Genomic DNA, 23,064 nt, shown 5'->3' on the forward strand with positions numbered 1-23,064 from the left:
TTGTCATTCTGATCGGATTTTCTCTACTGTTCCGTTTTAATTTTAAATAGTTTTGCATTATGTGGCCGTTTGCTGTTTTATGGGTTTTTCCCATTTGCCTTTCAAAATTTATATATATATACATATATATATAATAATAATAAATAACTTTACATAGGGAAAGCTAATCAAATTTATAAATAATAATGATATTAATAACAACAATAACAATAACAACAGCAGTAATAGTAACAGTAAATAATAATAGTAACTAATAATAATAAGCTAAAAGTAATAATAATAAGAATAATAATAATAAAGCCATAACTAAGAACAGAAATAAGACAAAGACAATGGAATGTTGATGAATTTTTGGTGTTACCTAGCTGTCTAAAATGTGATGTATGCAAGTTTAGGAACTACCCTAGACATGTTGTTTTTTGAAGTTCCATTACCATTTACCATTTCATTAACCATTATTTATTTATTTACTTTGAGAACATACGTTTTTGGAACGGCGGCACACACGGTGCATTCAATTACAAAAATATAAAAATTAACTAAAGAAGGAGCACACTTCAACATCATTGATAAAATATGCAAATAAACTTGAAAAATACTGTACATACAAAATAAGACTACAAATTAAAAAAAATTATACCATTGAAAATTAAAGGTATGGAGTAACTTTTATACAGTCATACTACTAAACAAATTTTCAATACAGTATACTGTCTGTATAGTTGTAAGGGTTGCTCCCAAATATCAGCACTTTCACATGTGCATATGCACAACAACAACAACAACATTATTGCTGGGTGGTGGGGGGGGGGGGTTAGACCAATTTATACGCCTTTACATACGCATGAACTTTTATGACCAAATTATAGTGCAGTCATGAATATAATGTACATTAGCTTATTTACAGGTGAGCAAATATAGTAATTTACAGTATTTAGTTGTTTTGCAATATCCATATCAAGGGAGGGGGTAACAGAGAACACTATGCTTGTACGTTTGTGAAAATGCTGACAGTTGAGAAAAAAAAAATGAAAACATTTAATTCCATTAAACTACAACAAGGATAAAAAATAAACATAAACATTTCATGCTTGCACCATGCAATCTTGGAATAATTTTTACAGTATTTATCAAAAGCTCTAGAGTATCTGCACTTATTAATGTATTTCAACCTCCAAGAACAAATTGAAGTTTCTTATCTAAGTCTGAGGATTGATATACTGTATTTGCCAGATATTGGGATCTTCACATAATTCTAAATCAGATTTCAGAGTGTTAAGTTCTTTGTTTCTTACATCCTCTAAAGCACTACAATTAAAAAGAAAGTGTTACATAATGTGCAATGCCCTGAACTTTCACCTGACCATTTACTTGTTTTTCTGTCCAATGGAAGTGTATTAGACCTCAGCTTGAACTTGAGGCTAACACCTTTAAATCAGATACAGTATATCAAGGAGATACCATTCTAGATCTAATGTGGTTTTAAGTTTGGCATAATCAGCCAATGAGGATTTTTGTTTAATGTTTTCTAACCATTGGTTTCTTGATATATCCAATACAGTATGCATTTTTTAACATCGTTAAATGAGTGAGTGTTTAAAGGCTGATCATTACTATTATGTTCAAGCTCATGTTAAAAAAAATGTTCTTGTTCACATTGATCAAGGATCCCTTTAGCACCACTTAAACATTTATACTGTAACAAATCAAAGTCACATTTCAAATACAACATGGCATTTAACATTATTTTTGGCAAACGATTTGTGTGCATATCAACAATAAGAAGTAGAAACTTTGTCTTGGATATATTATGTATAGTTGAGATTGGTGTCTATCCCAGAGGTGTACAGTGTCCTTTAGAATATATCTGGCCATTTGCATTCGTAATCGTTCTAATTTATCATTATCATTAGATGAAGTATTGCACCAAACAGAACAAGCATAGTTATTTGATGGAAGATGAATAGTCTTCCATAGTATGTTACCATAGTGAACATGGTTAAAATCATCAAAATGGGTACGTTCACTGAAGTTGTTAGATAAATAGGTTCCAAGGTATTTATAATTATCCCCAACTTTCACTTTGCTTTCACATCACATTATAAATCATCTATAATTTTCAAAATTTTTCCAATGATACCAGCATCCCATGTTGCTTTGAGAAGGCCATCTCGCCAAACTATTAAAAGCCTTTTGAAAGTCTAGAAAGGCTAAGTGAGTGGTTTTCCCTTCTTTGGAACGACAGGTTAAAATACTTTTAATAGTGAAAATGTGATCTTCGCACCTGTATAGTGACCTGAATCCTCCCTGAGCTTCTGATAGTATGTTCTCTTTCTCTACGTAGTTACAGATTTGCATTACCATTATCATTCATGTTACTGTTCAATGGCTGATTGGTTGACAATTTTTTAAGAAACAATCAGTATTGCGTGTATTTAAACAAGAACACAAACATATTATATTCATAGAATTTAACAACTTTTATTAAGAATAAATTTTTTTTTTATATTTAAATATTGCATTTTCTCTATTTTTTAAAATTTCTGCATCAAAACATATTTATCAAATGTTCAACGATTTGGTTTTTCCCTTTTATGAATTATGTTTTAATTGTTTGTCATTTCTTTCGATCAATTGGACATCTTGCCTTGTCTCACCCCTATATTTAGTGTCTCGCATATGTTTAGTACTATCACAGAGGAAATTTCCATTTGGGTGATTTTCACACCAACGTAACCATCTACTGTTATTTTCTCAACGAATTGGGCGTTCACAGTTAATAAGTCCTTGGTTTTAGAGTGAGGTAGGCACTACTTCGTGTTTTACTTATGTTTCCGATGTTTACAGAATCATTCACATGTGCCGGTCGTCAGCTTGTCACTGTCATCGTAAGTGCAGTGCCGGTCGGGGATAGGCCTACGCGACAGCTATTGCTCAGTAGATAAAAATTTATTTTGTAAATTATTCTTAAGAAAACTGCCAAAAATAAAGTGAGAATTTCACACTGTCTAGGTATCAAATACAAAATTCATTTTTATTTGCTACCTGTAAACTTAGTTGTAAGGTGTAAGAGCTGGTAATGGTAACAGCTGTGTTGGCTCCAGAAATTTTTTCGCCAAGGGGTCCGATGTGTCCGGAGCAGGGTGAGTCTTAACCAAGGAGCCTTGATTTTTTATTTGAGTTTGCATAGTATGGCCCCAATTAGACCAATTTTTATTTGGGTTTGCATATTATGGCCCAAATTAAACCAATCAGGGATTGGCAATCCGCAAGATAACATTTTGGATATGCAAATTATTTTTTGTAGATCCAATCCGATGACCTTGTCATGGCATCAGGCGACTGGGGGAGGGAGGAACCAGGTGCCACCACTGGTTGGGTGGCGCCAGGTGGGGGCGGCAGGTCTTGTAGTGCATTCAATGCAGGATAGATTTCAAGAATTTTCAATGAATCAATGAATACTTTCATATTCTTTTCACTGATTATCTGTCTGTCTTCTAGATCAATGATCATACTCCAGACGTCGGTATACTCCTTACAAGGTGTATTAAGCAATTCATCAATTTGTGTCACATTGTTTAGGGTCAGGTTCATTCCCAACTTCATTAGTTTTTGTCTGTGAAGAGTGAACTCTTTCAAAATGGTTCCTTCCTTAAGATCCGGGAATAACGGTAGTTTAATCTTTCGTTGCAGACCAAAATGTTTAGTTATGATGATGGTATCATACAGAATAGCAAGATTTTCTGAATGCAAATGATCATGTGTAACTAAATCATTCAGCAATCTCATTGTGTTAGATATACCCGATAGTGTCACTTTGTCCACATGATCTCTGAACAAAAGTTTCAACATAGTAAGACATTTGCGGTCGTCATACCACGTTGAAACATCCATTTTAAGTGTATTGAACTGCACATCTGTCATTCCTGTGAAAAAAATTAAAGACATCAATATCTATACACATACTACTCTACCAACACTGTCAGCAATTCCATTTAACATACTAACACATTTGGGGTTGATATACCACATTGAAACTTCCACTTTATTATCCCGGTATTGATTTTGTCCCACAGTTTTTTTACAACTCAATCCCCTTTTCTTGGCCCTTTGGCTGGAAGGAAGCTAATAGTGAAATGTCACCCCTAAATGGATCGGAATTGGCATACCACAGGGTAGTGTCTTTTTGCATCTTCTTCTGAGTCCTGAATATCTATGTCGACGGAAAACACATCAAGAAATTGTAAAAAATAATTAAAAAATAGAAATAGAAATAGACGAAAATTTAACATGGGATTATCATATACGACACATAAATACTTCTATAAGCTTAAAGATTCATAACCTGGAAAATTGGCCTGCACAAATATCTACTTATTATATTATACAAAAGTACAATCGAACCATGTATAGGTTAGGCAATTTCGGTCTTGAAGAAACACATCTGAGAGAAATGAAGATATTGTTGACTACAAATGGTGCACAAGAATTATGAAACAAAATTTTGATCACAAAAACTGTTGTGGCGAAAAAATAATTCGACAACAAAATTGGAAATTATCTGAAGAGCAACGCGACCTTTCAATTTCATGTTTTATGTACAAATATATATGGCATAGGCCCCCCCCCCCTCATTTGTATAATGACATTAAAATGATTTTCAATTGATATGGATACTCCAAACTAAAACACTGTGAATGTTGTTATCCCTAATTGTAGTGCCATCTCTCTTTCACTGGAAATTTCTATCCAGTGTTCCAACAAATTTTACCTCAAGCATAGAGGCCTGGGCATGTATAGGTGATTATTTTTTACAGTTTTAAATAAGAGTGTGCAGTAATAAAGTCAATCTAGACTTTTATTTGTGCATTACTTTATTAGATTCTTTGTAAAGAGCGGGGCCCTTATGGATCAGGGGCCACTGGAGCTCCGGTGCCCAGGTTCAGTGAACTGACTGTTTCTCAGTAGTGTAGCACCTATTGAGTTGGTTTTAGTGTTATTTTAAAGCTATTGAGTAGCTCTAAAACCATCTAAATCTAAAACTATTAAAAAGTGCTCAAATCAAACATAAAAATGTTATCATTGATTATAAATTTCAAAGTTCAATAAAAATTTTATATCTTTTTTCCCCCTTCTAAATCATGTGTGAGATACATTATGATATAAAGAAGCTTCTGTATAAGTTTGGTGATGGGTTCTCTAACTGTTCCTGACCAGTGAGCAATTACATATATGGCTGTTTGTATTATGTTAAAACAATACCTGTATAGTAAAAAAAAGTACAATATACCATTTTTGTATGTAGGTATGAGTAATTGAAGTTTTTCCTAACAGATTTATATATCGTGAGCGAAGAAGCAATGATGGTGGTGGCAGGCAATAGTAATAGAAGGATTTAGTGATGGTTGTTTACAGGCGGTCACATGACCTAACTGGGATTATACAGCTGTACATGAAAAATATTACAGTGCGAAAGCATAGGAAAAGATAATGTTATGGTTGCGAAAACAACCACCCACTGTTAACGTGAGAAGTAAATGGCTAGGAAAGGCAATACGATTGTTCAAAATAGTGTTTAGCTTTAGATTGTATGCTTTGAAATTTAAGTGATCGTTCATAAACCTTAGCTGGCCCAAACATCGCAGCATAGTTCGCGTGTCAAAGGCCATCATGCATACCTAACCATGCCGTAGATGTGCAGGGGCCTAGGCCTAACATTGGTTTGAAAAATCTCAATGTTTGCAGCTAATATCCTTTACAGCATAAGCAAACCATTAAGGCAAAATTCTTAAATTTAATTTCCAATCAATTTGGTATAGTTTACTGGGAATTTTGACGATCTTTATAGCAATAAACAAGGGACGGCCGCAATAGAAATCTCCATGTAAAACACTGTTGTGTCAGTGGACTGTCTATATCCAACACCCAGATTAGGTCATGTGACACCCATCGCCAAATCCTTCTGTGAACATGAAACAATTAAAGAATTTCAAAATGTACCTTGAATTGCAATCTGCTCAGATGGATAAATTGTAGAACTTGAATCTGAAAATACAAAAACCATCACAAAAATAAATTAAAGGTACTTGAATAAATATGCTAATAAAATATACAAGCAAATACATAAACAAATATGTATTTTTTAAACCTCACCTCCAAACAATCTGCAGTAGCGTTCAATGCTTATTTGAAAATCACCACAAACCACTATATCTTTATTGAAATTTTCAAGATTGTGCATGCACTGATATTTCTCACTACAACTGCATGGTATACACATCTGGTATTTAATCCCTCTTGCAGATGAACACAAACCCTCAAGAACTGATTCAAGAAATGACAATACCTACACAAACCAAAATGAAAAAAGTAAGAACCATTGTCATTGATTAATGATGTTGACAATGATGATATGAGGTGCCTGTGCAAGGACAGACACAAAAAAATGGGGAGCATGGAATTCAAATGCATGCACATTAACAGTTCAATGCATAAATAAAACTATAAAATTAAGATCAGATCAACATAGGCCTTACATTTTGTGATTTGTATGTTGACCTTTAACATAAAATAACATGGAACTGGAAAAAAATAAACTTTAAAACCTGTGAAGGACCAAAATCAACTGTTTGATTAGTATAAGAAGTCTAGTACAGGAAGGTCTTAATTTTGTAATTCAATGATGATTAGTTTTATTGTGAAAAGTAATATGGAGATCAAAAGCATATAAATAAATAGTGTTTATATAATGCAGGGAAGATTCTCTTTCTATATGTTTAAAAAAGCGGCCTTTATCTGTATTCAGTAAGACTGTACCTTTCCTTTAAGTTAACTTTTGTTTTCATTAAACAGTCAGAATGTTTTCGACGCCTATATGTAAAAAGAATGCTAGGGCATTCTTAGGTCTGACTGGATATTATAGAAAGTTAATACCTAATTATGCTATGATTTTGGTTACCTTTTTTTTTTAACTTACTTTTAGTTACTTTTGACATGATTGTGAACATTTTTTTTTGTATATTTACTGTATGTTGCAGGGCTTCCTTGGAAAGCAGTGTTAGTCATTGAATGGATACCCCCTGGTTAAAGAAAGCTTAAATAAATAAATAAATAAAAAGCAGGAACATTACCTCTCTGCCAACTGCTCAGCTCATTCCTAGTGGTACAGTAGTGCCCAGAACTACAGCATCCCATAATCCACAATGACCTTATAAACCTACAGTATCTTAGATCATTAAAATAACTGTTCTCATACCTTTTTACATGTTTCTGGTACTAGTTCCATAACACAAGCAGCATTAGGGTGTTGTCGCCTCACAATTGTTGTCTACAGAAAAGAAAAGAAAATTCTACATATTATTTGCAATTATTAATAATATTATTATTATTCCAGTACTAGGAAATACGTGAAAAAAGGACAGTTAAACACCATAGTTTTTGTTTTTGTTGTTGGGAACATATATTTTTTCTATGATTGAACCTTGAAATAATATATATTCAGCATCTAGGCCTATGCAACTACTGGGTACTACAATATTGGGTACTTCATGTGTGGATGTGATCAGTACAGAATATGCAAGATCAGTTCAGATGCTATGTCAGTTCAGATGCTAACAGTAGGACGTTCGATGGGATGAATGCCAGTTTAATTTAAACTTAAGTATAGATAGGCCTTGTCTGCTTACCTGTCTCTTCTGTATAGTTTTATTTTTTAGTCTTGTAGGCCTATATGTTTAAATCTTGTTATGTATTTTATATATTTTTATTCTTTAGACCTACTGTTATATTATGTGGAGAAGCTGTTTATGTGTTAAAATAATAATAATACTGATTTTTATTTTGTTAATGTTGAAATATAAATAAAACATACAGCTGAATGTGTACCACTGTATTTCAATAATAATTATATGTTAATCCTTCAGTGACACATACAGACAACATGTTGTGTACTGAAAACAGTAATCAATTCTTTCATTCTCTTTTTGTACTCCTGTGTTATTGTGTGATAGTCTCATGGACCGCAGTATAAATAATAATAATAAATTTATTTATTGTACATATTCGGCACAACTAATCAAAAAATGGCCAGAGGGCTGCCAAGAGGACATCATGAGCTGAGAGCCCAACACAAGGTGTGGGTATCCTCTAAACCCTGTGGCCAAATAAACAAAAAATAAATTTTTTACTTATTTTATCAATCTTTTTATTGGCTATTTTAATTTGATATGTCGTCTTTGCCTTTGTGTTGTTTTGTTATTTATTTAAATAGAGAGCATACCTCCGCCTACAAAGTTCTCCCTTGCGAGCCAATTACATTTTATAAAAGTTAAAGATGATGCTGAACTATAGAATGAAGACTGCAAACATTTAAAGACTCTACAATTTGTTCTTAGCTCTGTTATTAGTACAATTAAAATTCCTTTAGACAGGTACACTGGTGAATTTGTAAAGTCTAATGGCCTTTTTCGGCAGACACATCAAGGACATTTTCTAAATATTATATGAACACTTGGCGTGCCAAATGTTCATTTAATGGTTAGCAAAAATAGGCATGAGTTTTTTTCGTTATATATTTATATAATGTTCTATATAATATATAATATTTTATATAATATACAATTTTTTATATAATATATAATCTCATACAATATATAAGTTTTTATATAATATTTAACTTTTTATATAATTTATATTTTATATATTATATAAAATAGTATGTATTATATAAAAAATTATATACTATATAATGTATTATGTATTATATAAAATATTATGTAAATACATAACGTAAAAACCATGTCGATTTTTGCTACATAACAAGTAAACACATGTCGCCTCATATATCCAATATATGAACTTTCAACTTCAACATGTAAACAGACTTATTAGCTGACATGGTAAATAATAACCAGCAACATTGATAGAATTTCAGGGATAATTAAATCATACCTGTAATTGTAGCGCACCATTTCAGTTGGCCAAGCATGTTTTTAGTAGCTGTTTTTCCATAGACAAATACAATTAGAAAAGGGCTCTCTATATTGGGGACGCTATTGCCAGGGACTTCTTTGGGGTCTCCCGTGTGCATGTCAGGTACATTGGTGCAAATTATTAAGATTGTAAATTACAATGAAAAAAAAATAATATATGTACTACAATTCCGAATTTACATGATGATGTGTAAGATGCCACCTATGGTATCTGCAGATGGAGATTAATCACTGCAAAAAGATCGCTGGCTGCTGAATTGCAGTTCAAAAGAACTGCCAAGGAAATATGGCTAACCTTACAGCGACTTGTATATTATACCATAATTATTATATTTTTTTTATTTATAGTCACTAAATTTCAAATTTATATATATATAAGATGTTTATTTTCTCTATGTAATTTTCTTTCTTTCTTGTTATTATTCAGGGTCCCTAATGATCAGCTCCGACTGGATGGATCACCCTCATAAAATGAATGAATAAGTGGATGAATGAGAAAATATATATTAAAAAAACTAAATAAATAAATAAAGAGGCTTACATGTAAATTTAAGACACTTTAAGAAGCTAATATGTGAAATTGTAATTGTACCTTAAACATCCGATGGTGGTTGATGGTTGCCACTGCTATCCTCACATAATGATGATCATCAACACTAAGCTTTGCCTGATCATATGCCAATTCAGTTTCAAATCCATTTACCACTTGAAACTTTTCAATGAATTTAGTGACAGCCACGTGGAATAAATGGTCGGGAAGAAAGCCACAGAAGTCATGGAAGATGGATACTTTGTCATTCACTTGGTCATCTTTTGGATCTTCTACATATCGCTGTGGCGGCAAATGTGAAACAGCATAGTAAGCAATACCATCTGAATCAGTATTCTGCAGGATCAAGAAAAGTGAGAAAAGGTTAGATCTTGAACTTATGAAAAACAGAACAATGTGGTTTTTTTTTGTTTTATATTCATAATTCATACATCATGAACAACTCTACATACTTTAATAATTTTAATTTCAAGCATTTTATTTTGGGTAATTATATATACTGGGTGAAAAAAAAAACACTAAATTTACACTACAAACTAAATAGAAACCATCCTTTGGGACATACCTCTTAGTGGACACTCCTGTCGAGGTAAATGCTCCTATTAAAAGGAGACCCTTTTCAGTAAAACGAAGGAGAAATATATATTTTAACACTATGACCAAACCCTATTACGAAGACACCTCAATTAAGGGTACAGGGAAATTTTCTGACTGTGCCCAAATAGTCAGTTACACTAACATTCAGCCCCTATAGCATACATTATTTACAAAATCAACTAACAAAAATATTTTATTCAAATTCATCATAACAGAATTTTTATCTTATATCAGCATGTACATTTGCTAATAATTAGTTTAATTGTATTGTAAATCATTCTTAGATCAATTAAACTAAAATTATAAAAAAAAATTGTCATCATTGTATGACTTGCGGCTCGAAAAAATTAAATACGGGTACCATTTTTCAAAGGACACTTATTTTGGTCCTGAAGGTGTCCCTAAATAGAGGTTCTACTTTTTACTGTGAATGAACATTTTCACTCAAATACTGAATTTTATAGATTACTATTAATAGGGTTACAGGAGACTTTAGAGAATCAAGTTTTTAGTTGAGTAAAATTCCTAGTGTTTGAACACCAGGATTTTATTAACTTCAATATTATCATATCGCTACTATTGGTATACAAGAAATAGCTAGTATTAATGTGTGTGCGAGTGTTTGATTTGCACCATTCCACAATTTTTAGAAATTGCAAGTATCTTAAGATCCGTTTTTAAAAAATGGAAATACAGGTCTCTCTCCAATTAAAGACCCTCCAATTAAAGACTCCCTCTATCTAGAGACCAAAAACCATGGTTTGGTTTTTCCAATTAAAGACCTCTATAAAATAAATAGTGATGTTAATGCTATTTTTTGTCTAAATTATTGACATGCAAAGTATTTTACAAAGTCTGAAAAAAATTGCAGCTAAAAACTACCCCACAAAGAATGTTTTGGATGAACAACGGTTCTTTGGCGTGCCTGACTCGGTACTGACTCCATGCCAAAGAACTGTTCTTTGGGATGGAAAAAAAAAACAATCCTTTTTGTGGGCCCTGTGTCTACTGCCCACAAGAACGGTTCTTTCTTGTCAGTAGAGAACATGCCACCCATGGAAAAATGTTTTCATTTTAATAAGGACTACTTTTAAAATAGAAATAGTGATTTTAGTGAAGATGTGTACACATATTGAATACCAAATATGTGTAGGACATTCAGACTTAAATGGCAGACCAAACTAAACTAAACAATTTCCATTCAAATATAGAATACATTACAATATATAGTGATTTTAATGCAGTTTTTTTTTTTTAAATAAATGAAGATAATATGAATATACATAAAAATAATACACAACATGTTTTTTTTAATAGGCTTGATAGGATGATATTTTTAGAAATGGAATAGAGATTTAGCTATCAGAGTGAGTGCAGGACTTAATGTGTGAATACCCAGAAATGGTATACAGCAGCTGTAAATTCATTCTGAAGCACTTGGAATAAAACGATTTGATTGGTGAATTTCTTATCATGTGACACAATTTATTTACTTGCTTATTACTCTACATATTACTGTTATTATGATCCAGCATGAGTGCTGCACTTAAATTGTTATGTACCATAATCCTTATGTTTTACAGTGGGTCTGGCTTACAGTAAAGTTGTACACTCATTTGACCCCCTTTCACACTTCCCAATTTGCTGTGCACGATACCTTTTATTATTTCTAATGTAATTGTTTTTCTGAAGTGTGAAGAATCTGAATAAACGAAATGAATGAAATTTACACCATTTTATCACTTATTATGGAAATTAGTTCCACCATTCTTACTTCCATCCGTGCACTTTACGTTCCATCCGTTTCACTCCATTGCAATGCGCCTAGGATACGATATGACTTCAACTTAATATAGTGGTTTGTGTGGTTAAAAAGGCGCTGGACTGTTCCATTTAGAAAAAAGGTGGATTTTTTTCCCCTTTTTCATAAAGTATCAAATGACAAGAATCTATTTTAGGTGTGTTATAAAAAAAATAAATGAATGTTGTTTATTCGCGCAATGGAAAGAATATTTTCATGAGTTGAAAGATAGACTGTTCCATTCAACTTGGCTCTGCCTCGTCAAATGGAATAGTCAATCTTTCAACTCATGAAAATATTCTTCCCATTGCACTCATAAACATTCATTATTTTTATAATATTTAATGGAACATACTTCATTCTTTTTTGGACAAATCAGGCCAAATTTTGTCATCAAATTGACAAAAAAATTAAACATTTCCTCATTTGGGTCATTCTGAAATATCGGAAACTGCTCCCAAAGATGCTTAAGAAGGTGCTTTGTTAGAACACCTTTTTCCAATTTTCTCCAATGCTTCTTTAAATCTTTTTTCTGTAAGAAAAAATTAATAAGCAGATTTCACTCTCTGGTATGCTGATATAACACTCATATTAAATGCACAAACATAAAATAAGAGGAAATGGCATATGCCCTCTTTTTCAGCATCTTAAACAACAAGACAAATTTCCTAAGTGATTCTTTTTTATTTAAGAAATGTTACAATTGAAGAGATAAATTCTCAATCTTGTAATGTTTTATACATGGTGGTAAAGACAAGCTAAACCAGTCACTTCTCTCAAATATTGGCCAACACATGTTGGAATGAACATTTTTGACAATTCGGTGATGGTGTCTGCCTGAAAAATGGCCGAACTTGTAAACTTTGAAGGCTGATCTTATTTAGAATGCAACACTTGATTTGTATGCAGTGGCATAACAAGTCATGGGACTCGGGAGAAAGAAAATGTTGGGTGTACCTTGCATATCAGCAAAGTATTTTCTCTCATAAAGTGGCCGGGGTGGACAGTCTCCCTGGAGATAAATGTTAAGGCTGAAAAGACTGCATTTAATTATTAAACAATATCCAAAAATATTGTGTGACTATTCAACAATATTATAATCAACTTTTAATTTGCATACCATTTTTAATTTAATATTTGGCATTGGCATTAGCATGCATAGGTTTCATGCATGATTATGGTTGTAAGCCCCATTGAAGCCAATATAAGCAACCAATCAATCAAACTATTCCGACATTTTGAAAAATAGACTATCACCACTAGGAAAATTATGGGGGGACAAAATTTTGCCTTCCCCCGACTTATGGATAAATTTTTCTTTAGGTCGTCTAATACTTATATTATAGGCTTGAAAATATCAATAATAATGGTTAAGTATACCAAATTGATTGAATGTTTTGTTAAAATGTCACTTAGATAACACAAATTATGTTGCTCAGAAACAGGATACGATTTGCATGCATAGATTAAATGCTTACTATTGGACCATCATAATAATGAGAACTTTATTTTCAAATGGAAAAACTTGAATCACAAATGGTTTTCTCAAGGCAATTTTGACTTAACATACAAATTTATATAACAACGAAAAAAATTTAAAGTAAGTAATTGAACTTAATTAATTAACTTGCATGTTAACATTTTTATTTCAAAATGCTAAAAAGTATCTATTTATTATTTTTTAGTTTTAATTTTAGTTGGTTTTTATTAATCTTTTAAAAATATTTATATTAGGGGCAGTTATTGCATTTGGGTTTTTTTTAACATTTAAACTCAATTTGTTTCTTGCTAGCCCTAATTTTACATTGTCTTTGTCAGGGATGTGCCTGTAACTTGTGTAATACTTATTGTACATGAATGGCACTGCAAGTAGTAGTACAGTAGGAGTTCCCTTTCACAGTAGTATTTATGTGGCTCATGCAATTTTTGTTAAGTTGTTAAACTCTCAAAAATATATAATCTTACCCTTTTTTTTTTCTCTATGATGGTGAACACAGTCTTAAAATACTCGACAATCTCCATTGGTTGAGTCACCACTATGTCCTTTAGTGCTTCTTCTGTTGGGTGATACATGATTTCACCGACATCACTTAAGTATGTGATTGCAACATCAATTGTCTGATCATCTAAAATTCCACACTCCCTTGCCATTGATTTAACCTTCATGAAATTAGAAAATATGAAATTTTAATTTTACTAATTAACTGGTTAATCCTAATCTGTGTGGATTAGTGATGAATTATTATTGTAGATAAATTTCCTTATATGGACTCTTGAGCATGAAAGTTGTCTCTGGTGATATCAAGTATATATTAAGCACTTTCAAAATTTATTGGCATACAGTAGAATCCCTATTAAGGGGACATCTTCGAGACCAAAAAAAGTGTCCCTTAATAGGGGTGTCCCCTGTATAGAGGTACCATCAGAGTTGATTCTAGGTTTTGGGTTGAAAATAATTTCTAGATTCTGTTTTCGTAGCTGCCTGGGTGTATGGACTGGCCATCAGAAGCAGTCTCGCGACCCTCAGAAATATTTTGACGACCCAAATTTGGGTCGCGACCCATAGGTTGAGAAGCAGAGGACCAAGAGTGTCGAATTTACATGCTAGGATAAAAAAAAACTGTAAATCTATATCTAAATTTTAAAAAGAATTAATAAAAATATGTATAAACAATTATAAAGAGAAGATTTATGTTTGTGAAAATGACAATATGCAAAATTTGTATTGACATCCGAGAGTATGTTGATATATATATTATTATAATTCTTTTTATCTATCATTGAATAGTTTTTAATAATGACAATAATTTTATATATTTATTAGTATGAAAGGTTAGCTTGTTTGTGGCATTTTTTTCATACTTATAATGTTAATATAATATTTATGCTTTGTTTATTTTACGTTTTTGTGGAATGAATATTATTCAGACTTGTTATAGTTTAAAAAATAAATTTAAAACAGACCAATTTTGCTCATAAATGACAATCACCTAATTTTATTTGACATAGATGTATTTGAGGTATAACCAGTTATTGTTTTTGAAAGCATAGCAAAAAGAAGTGGCATGGAAAATAATTCAAGAATAACATTTTCAAATCAAATCAAAGTAATATTTTTCTTCTGGAAAACAGAAAGTCAACAGAAAAGAACCATAATAAGCAAAAATGGGAGAATGCAAGAAAAACATGGAGGATCAAATAAGCCTAAATTGGTTTTCTGGTTGGTCCCCTATCATATAAGCATAACATGTAATAATAATAATATAATAAATAATAAAAATAATAATATAACAATAATAATACAAATTACAACAACAGCAACAATAATAATAATAAAATAACACTAAAACATAAGCAACTGGAGCACACTCCAGCAGTTTGTACATCATAATTCCCCCTGTATAAAATTCTCATGCATCTTTTCCCTAAATCAACACCCAAATCTTGATCATCATCAATATTTATTCATTTCTTCCTTGTAACTTGGTTAATCAGTTTTTGAGATATCTGCTCTTGGACATTTCTCTATATTCACACCCTATTCTGGATTGTCGCCAAAATTTAATAATTTCTTTCTTGAAACATAAAAACCATTGTAGAAAATTTCATTCAGATACATTGCTCAGTTTTTGAGATATTTATGGCTGGGGGTTAGCATTTTAAATGACCCTCTTAATTTCACACCCAAATCTCAATTGTTACCAAAATTTAATAACACTTTCAGAAAGTTTATTACAGATCGGTAGATCAGTTTTTGACCTAATGTGGAGTGTTTTTTTTAAGGGTCCCACATCCACACCCTTATCCGGATCGTAATCAAAATTAAAAAGGAACCTTCTTTTCAATATCAGAAATCACCTGTGAAAATATGAAGCATTTAGACCTAAAACTGTAAGAAGGGGGTTGCTAACAAACAAACACACACACGCACGCACACACCCACACACACACACATGCACCAAACAAACAAAAAATTCAATGAAAATATAACCTTGCTGCAGTAATAATAACGAAAGGTAATGTAAGAATATGAACTCTGGCATTCAGCACATCAGAAATGTGGTCTGAATTTCAGTTCATATCCTATGTGAATGTAGCATGCGAGAAAGAGGGGTCTGATGTTGAAGGAGATATGAAATTCAAGTTACTATGTATTTATAACATTTTATTAGGATGCCATACCTGTTCCAAAGGGAGAGCCACTTCACTTAATTTCTGAATCTCAATCAATAACTCTAGCCACGTGTTTGGGATAGGATTCTTCATCTCATCTTTGATTTCAAGAATAACTTTCTTGAGTTTGTTGAAATTTTCATCTGAAGATGATAATTTGTTCTCGACAGCAAAGATTTCCGGATGGACATGGGACTCATAAACCTTGTCTTCAAGTGCTTTTAGAATTTTCTCAAACTTCTCCTACAAAAACAACCACTAACTGTTTTTAAAAATGTAACACTCATGAAAGACGCCTCCAATTAAAGACCACTTTTCTGTGGTCCGAAATTAACAAATGTCTTTTATTTTTATTATTATATTTAGAGACCGAAGCTGATAATATGGTCTTTAATTGTAGGGAGACCTGTATAAGATTTTTTTTTTTAGTAAAAGTTGTCTGTTAAGAAAAAAAAAAAAAAATGGACAAATATTGGTGAATATGAGTGTGTTATTGGCTCATTTCAAGAGGATTGCTTATCTAGACTTTACCGCATACCTCTTTTATAGAGTTTGATACACTTTCAGCCATGTAAGTATGCCTGTGTTCATACACAACTCGCCTTCACATTTAACGGGTATGAAGCCAGCGAGTCGTCTGTGGCCCTACGACCAACCCTCGTTCATGCTTTGTAAATTTAGTGGGCAGTTAGAAGGTCACTCGCTAATTTTGTTATGAAAACATTAAAGCCAAAGCCCAGCTCTTCCATCTTTGTAATTATCAGCCCGTAGGTTTGTGCGTTCCGCCTTGTCCCATCAAAACCTTCTTGTATCTGGGTAGACCCCCACACACTTATCAGGGCGATGTTGCCTCTTCTGTCCAGACGTTTTTTCCGATTCATTTTAGGGGAATAGCGAGTCCCGAGTAAATAAATTTAAATGAAATATAATTTTGCGGCGTAGGAGCAATGCACGTGTTGACTCTTTAGAGAACTGAGAGAAAGGAATAGGAATAATGCTTGGGAGGACCCTTATTGCACTCGCAGCATGAGGTAGGCCTATTTTGGACATCCCTCGTTAGTAGGCCTAGGCCTGTAAAAGTCATTAATGTCATCACCGAGGTCACATAAGCATGAACGGGCCCTATGAGACCAAATCTACCCATTGCAACAAATTTTATACCTATAGGGGCATGTTTCTGCTGATAATAATGCCAAAAACACATGTTTTTGATTAAATGGTTAAATTCCTTAAATTCCTTCGGAACACTTGTAGTGAAAAGTGCAATTAATAAAAATATGGTAATGCGAGCATTGGCAGGTGGGTGGAGCTATCGCCAACGGAAGTTGACCTTGACCTTACTTCCTGCGAGCTACAGTGCATGCTTGTGAAAGAAGTAAAAAACATGTTTTTTTTTGCTCAGCAGAAACAAGACCTAGAATATGCCAATGAAATTGATTTTTTTTATAGTACTGTATAATGAAGAAAAAATATTCCTAGTTAGCAGTTAATACATTGCAGATGTTAATCACTAAAGTATACCAGCAAATGGTGCTACCTGTACATTTGGTTGCAAAACAAATCTCTCTAGGGTATTAGCTACATTATCATGATGCCCTTGTAGAGTCATAGTAAAAGTAATAAAAATAGTCTGCAAAATTGATGTGCAATAGAAGAATTTAAAAAAATGTATTGATCAAAAAAATTGGTAAGAAATCTACAAGGAATGAAGGAATAAAAGTAACAAAGAAGCTGATTTAATTTATTATAATCCTAATCCTATATGGATACTACATGGTTTGAGAATGTGTGTGGAAGCCATTTTCATCAGTAATATCTTAGGAGCCTAGAATTTGTAGAACTTGTAACATCATTTTATATTTCATAATGTGTAAATTAGACAAAATAAGTATTTCTACCTTTTTAAAAAAATATTCTATAGTATTGTTTACTTTTTTACATACCTCAACATTTACATCATCTCCACTTTTAGCCGGCGAATTGCGATGGGTACCAAGAATGATGAAGACTGGAAAGTTCTTCTCACAATGACCACGCACATCAGCTCTTGTGTATGTGTAAGCTGATCGAATCCAATATAACAAATACTCTAGATTTGTCATGTAGTATTTGTGTTCATTCTGCAAAAAAAGTATTGTAACAATAACAATAAAATTAACTACCAGGCACAGCTACTACTATTCAACATTTTATCTGAAGTGGTTGCTAGGTGAAAGGTCATGAAACAATAATCAATGCAGTCACATACAGTTAATATACTTTTTTTATATAATTTTTGTTCCACAAATATTGAACTATATGCTGACTTCCTTTAAAGTCTATATGGTTTTACATTGAAAAAAATAAAAAAAATATTCTATAAACAACCTTCTTCACAATATAATCAGAGATATAATGACTATTAATAGTCATTATATCTCTGATTTATTATTACTTATTAAAAGTCTGAAAAGTTTTTAAAATATTTAATAAAATTCAGAAAGTGCTTACTCCAGATGAATCTATAACTATTGCGTAATCATCAAGGTCATCAGCAATGTTAAAAACGATCACGAAGATACTTTTAGGTGTCATGTAAAACTAGCAAAGGTACAAAGAAAAACATAGTTATTGCAAAAGAAAAATATAGTCTGTGAAGGATCGTCTGTGACATGCGAATTTACTACTGCAATGAACCTACAAAATGTTAGTATTAAATGCAATTTTAAATAATGGATAATATTTTTGATTAATAATAATATTTGATTAATATTATTGTAGTAGTGATACACTATGTACACGGTTTATTTATTGTTATTTATTCGTTAACGTTATTATATTAATATATAAATTTAATGTATTGGTTTACTATGAATTACTTTGTCCATGTTAAATTAATTTTATCTATTAAAATTGTATATTTAAATAATATAGTAATAGGCACTGATAGCCAAGGTCTAGCCTAGACTAGCCCTAAAACAAATGAATATGTGAGTGTATAAAACTATGAAAAATATGAAGAAAAAAACGAAAAATTGTGAAAGAATAAAGAAAGAAGGAAGAATAGGACAGAGATTTGGAGCGGCTGAAATATTTTCCAAAAATATACAATAGTAGTCAATATGCTATTAAATTGCATTACGTTTTTGTAAACAATTTTGGGCACTAATTGTCTCGGTGCCACAGCCTACACTTTTCATAATTCAAAATCTAATCGGTCCTTAAGTGATTTCCAAAATCTCTTTATATGAAATAAAGAATAATTAATGTTTAGAAAACAAACTAAAACAAATGTCTTACCTGGAAGTATGTATAAATGTACAATTTATTTATTTATTTATTTCTGTCTTTTGTGTGATAACACTTTCAGTGACGTAGCACTGGTATCACAAGTGGATCACAAGTAAAACAAATAAAAGAGAAACCAAAATGCATGATATAAAAATGTCCTTTTGCCTTGTACCCGATTCCATTTTTGTTCAATCAAGTTGTTATTAGACTTATTCCTAGTACATTGAGGGTGATTATTGTTGTAAAAGATAAATTTATTACACAAATAAGAAGGAGCCTTTTCTTTTAGACATTTGAAAGTTAATAATAGAAGATGTTCATTCCATCTGTCGACCAATCTTTTCCATCCCAATTCATTCATAATTGTAAGAATTTGAGTATGAATGTCAACAGATAAAAGAATTCTTCCTAGCCTATTTTGAAGAATTTGAAGTTCATTTAAGTGATTATTGGTTGTGTTGGACCAAATGCAATCACAATAATCAAATAATGGCATTACGATTGTATTTGACAACATATTTATAGTTTTAAATGGAAGGTATTGTTTGACACGACGAATCACACCAATTCTTTTCGAAATTTTAAAAGACATATTATCAATATGCAAGGCCCATGATAAGTTAGTATCAAAAATGACACCAAGATATTTCATAGACATGACCTTCTCAATATTTGTGTTATTATATTTAAGGACAATATCCGAAAATCTAGGAAGTAAATGAGAAGTTCCAAAAATCATAAATTTTGTTTTTTGTGTATTTAAAATTAATTTATTATTATTGAACCATTGGTTTACAGAATTAAAATTTAATTGAAGATCTTTTTGAAGTGTAGTGGGATTGGGGGAGCTACAAAGGATAGTTGTGTCATCAGCATACATGACACATTTGCCTTGAATTACATTAGGTAGAGAATTCACAAAGATATTGAAAAGTAGGGGTCCTAAAATAGATACCTGTGGTATACCAATATTCATTTTCATGGGATAAGATCGCATCAAATTACTTTGAACTATTTGAGATCTGTCATCTAAATATGATCTGAACCAATTTAAAGCCATATTATTTAGACCAATTTGTTGTAATATATAAATAAGAAGTGGATGATTCACCGTGTCAAACGCTTTCTTTAAATCTACAAATATTGCAGCAGTGGCTTTGCCTTCATTAAAATTATTCAGTATATAATCTGAAACATCAATCAGAGTTGTTGTAGTCAAATGAAACTTACGAAAACCTGATTGAGCATTGTTTAACAAATTATTTATAATTAGATAATCATAAAGTTGTTCATAAACAGCTCTTTCAATTATCATGCTAACTAATGGCAATACAGAAATGGGCCTATAATTGTTTGTATCTGCTCGGTCCCCATCTTTGAAAATTGGTGTTATTTTTGCCCGTTTCCATTCTAAAGGGAATATAGAACTCGTCGGTGATAAATTGAAAATATAGGCTAGCGAGTCACAAATAACTGGGGCTGCAAGTTTTAACAATATGATCGGATGAACATAATAATGAGTGCATCGCTGTATGTGTATGTGCTTCTGTTGTTTGTTCTGCTATAAATGATGATGAAACTTCTTTGCGCATGTAGATAACGCATGTAATTTGTTCTGTATTTTTACGCATTGTTCTGCATGTACGCATCAACATCTACTTATTGAAACGTATGAAAAAATAGGCCTACGTTAATTTATAATGCATAAAAATAAATTCGTTTTTTAATTACTTATTTAATAATTATCTAAATTACTTGATAAATTATTTATTAATATTAAAATATTAGAATCTTTATGTGTACAGAGTAGATAGTTTATAATAGTAAAAAATAAGACAGTTTTATGGTAGAATATAGCATAGTAGGTAGGTTTAAGAAATAGGAAAATATAGGTTAGGGTGTAGCTTTTGAATGGGAGAAAAATGCCTGAGGTCACAGTCTGCACCCGAGTCCTATGTTGGCACTAAGGCCTATAATGCATCTTGAGAATATTTCCCGCACGATTAAAATCGTAAAGGTACTGGGTCCAAAAACCTTCTCAAACTTGCGGGTCGTCTTATACGTGGGTCGCCTTATACGTGAGTATATAAGGTAAACGTGTACATGTCTCTGATGGACGTCAATCCATCTCATATAACTCAAATAGTATTAATTTGTCTTTCTTAACATTATTACTATAGAAATTATTATTGTAACTGGTAATAATATTATTATTAGTATCATTATCTTTATTATTATTATTATTATTATTGTTTGTAGTTTTATTATTAATACTGCTACAGTATTAATATTTTTATCAGCTTGTCAGTATGTATTGGTTTCTTCAGATCTGTCAAGGGTCTCACTCTGGCTTGCTTGAGATTTCTTCTGGATTTGCTTGAGATTGTTCATTTTTTGAAAATTATGCGTGAAGTCACAAACCGTAAGGAAAAGACAGTCAAGCATTGATATAACATACATCTTTGCAGTGAATACATTGAAACAAAAAGTGCCACTTTGATATCCCATTAAGTTTTCTTCTCGTCGAAATGCGTGAGACTCCTGCAAGATACGCGAGACATGACAGGTCTGATACTTTCTTATAAAGTTTCACTGACCACGCAAAATGAGATGTTTAAGATAATAGGGAAGAAAACATTTGCCGCTGAGTTAAATGCTAGGCTATTTCTTGAAAAACATATTAGAGGAGGAGTTGGCTAATTTCCAAATTTATTTATGTATTCAACAAGTAATTTTGTAATGCTCTTAACATGTTTTAAATCTAGGGTGGACGCTTGGCTTTATATTATACAACTTACCCTGTGAATACTGTGGTAGATTAATTGACCTCCATAATCCCATATCCGTAATGAATTATCCCTTGGAGGTTCGCCTTTCAATACTTGTACAATCTTTTCTCTCATATTGGCATCTATCTTTATTTTATCTTTAAAGAAAAGCTTAAAATTAATTTTGGGATAGTTCAACCTAGTCAAAGCAAGTCACAGGTTATATCCTACCTTATACTAAGCATCTTCAGTATCATTAGCATCAACAACCTCACTATTATTATATACAAACATCACTAACACCATCACCATTCATCCTCATTATGACTACCATCATTACCATCTCCATTAATCATTACCTCAATAATCATCAGTGTCCATCATCATTACCCTCAACATCACTATTTGTAACAGTAATATTACAACATCAATAATAAATAATAATAATAATATAAATAATGAAATCAAAATTTACACAACGATAAATTAAATAAAACAAAAAACTATAGGTGACATCGCTAATACAATGATCTAATGATGTGCAATAAATATTAGGCTTTGAATGGTCCTCTCATTTGTTTACTTTAATCATACCTTTCATTGGTGATGCCGATGTAGTGGCCTGTAATTAAATAATATTAGTCTGGTTAATATTGAAAACATTGCATTAAAAGTAGTTTAAAAACCAGTTAACTAACAAATACTTCCTAACAAAATCTGTAATTTTATGAACAAGAAAACTACTATGACTAAGATCTACTACAAATTATGAAAATATATAAAAAATGAAATCTGATATTACTTGAGATCTTTCACCAGTGGTATTGGTATTGGGTTTACTTTGTTTGGCTTCTTCATTACCAGATGTATCTGAAACAAGATTTTTATATGCAAAAGTATGTGAAAATCTATGTA

General features: G+C 31.8%; 1 protein-coding gene across 2 annotated transcripts in view; it reads right to left on the reverse strand.

The window, feature by feature from the left end:
- Positions 1-231: 231 nt before the first annotated feature.
- The window catches only part of LOC117110781, a 54,629-nt gene continuing 31,796 nt past the window's right edge, over positions 232-23,064 (reverse strand). For both annotated transcript variants that reach the window (XM_033253587.1, XM_033253597.1), the window contains 13 exons: positions 22,952-23,019; positions 22,744-22,771; positions 22,180-22,307; positions 18,602-18,691; positions 18,055-18,231; positions 16,121-16,354; positions 13,904-14,098; positions 12,294-12,470; positions 9,583-9,876; positions 7,256-7,327; positions 6,154-6,346; positions 6,001-6,045; positions 232-3,926 (listed from right to left, as the gene is read on the reverse strand). In XM_033253587.1, the coding sequence (XP_033109478.1) occupies positions 3,295-3,926; positions 6,001-6,045; positions 6,154-6,346; positions 7,256-7,327; positions 9,583-9,876; positions 12,294-12,470; positions 13,904-14,098; positions 16,121-16,354; positions 18,055-18,231; positions 18,602-18,691; positions 22,180-22,307; positions 22,744-22,771; positions 22,952-23,019 (2,333 nt within the window). In that variant the 3' untranslated portion in view covers positions 232-3,294. The remainder of the gene's footprint in view (positions 3,927-6,000; positions 6,046-6,153; positions 6,347-7,255; positions 7,328-9,582; positions 9,877-12,293; positions 12,471-13,903; positions 14,099-16,120; positions 16,355-18,054; positions 18,232-18,601; positions 18,692-22,179; positions 22,308-22,743; positions 22,772-22,951; positions 23,020-23,064) is intronic.

The sequence above is a fragment of the Anneissia japonica genome, unplaced genomic scaffold (genome assembly GCF_011630105.1).
Source record: "Anneissia japonica isolate Jap-2015-1 unplaced genomic scaffold, ASM1163010v1 scaffold1511_len2985839_cov193, whole genome shotgun sequence".
In the NCBI taxonomy this organism is placed as follows: Eukaryota; Metazoa; Echinodermata; class Crinoidea; order Comatulida; family Comatulidae; genus Anneissia; species Anneissia japonica.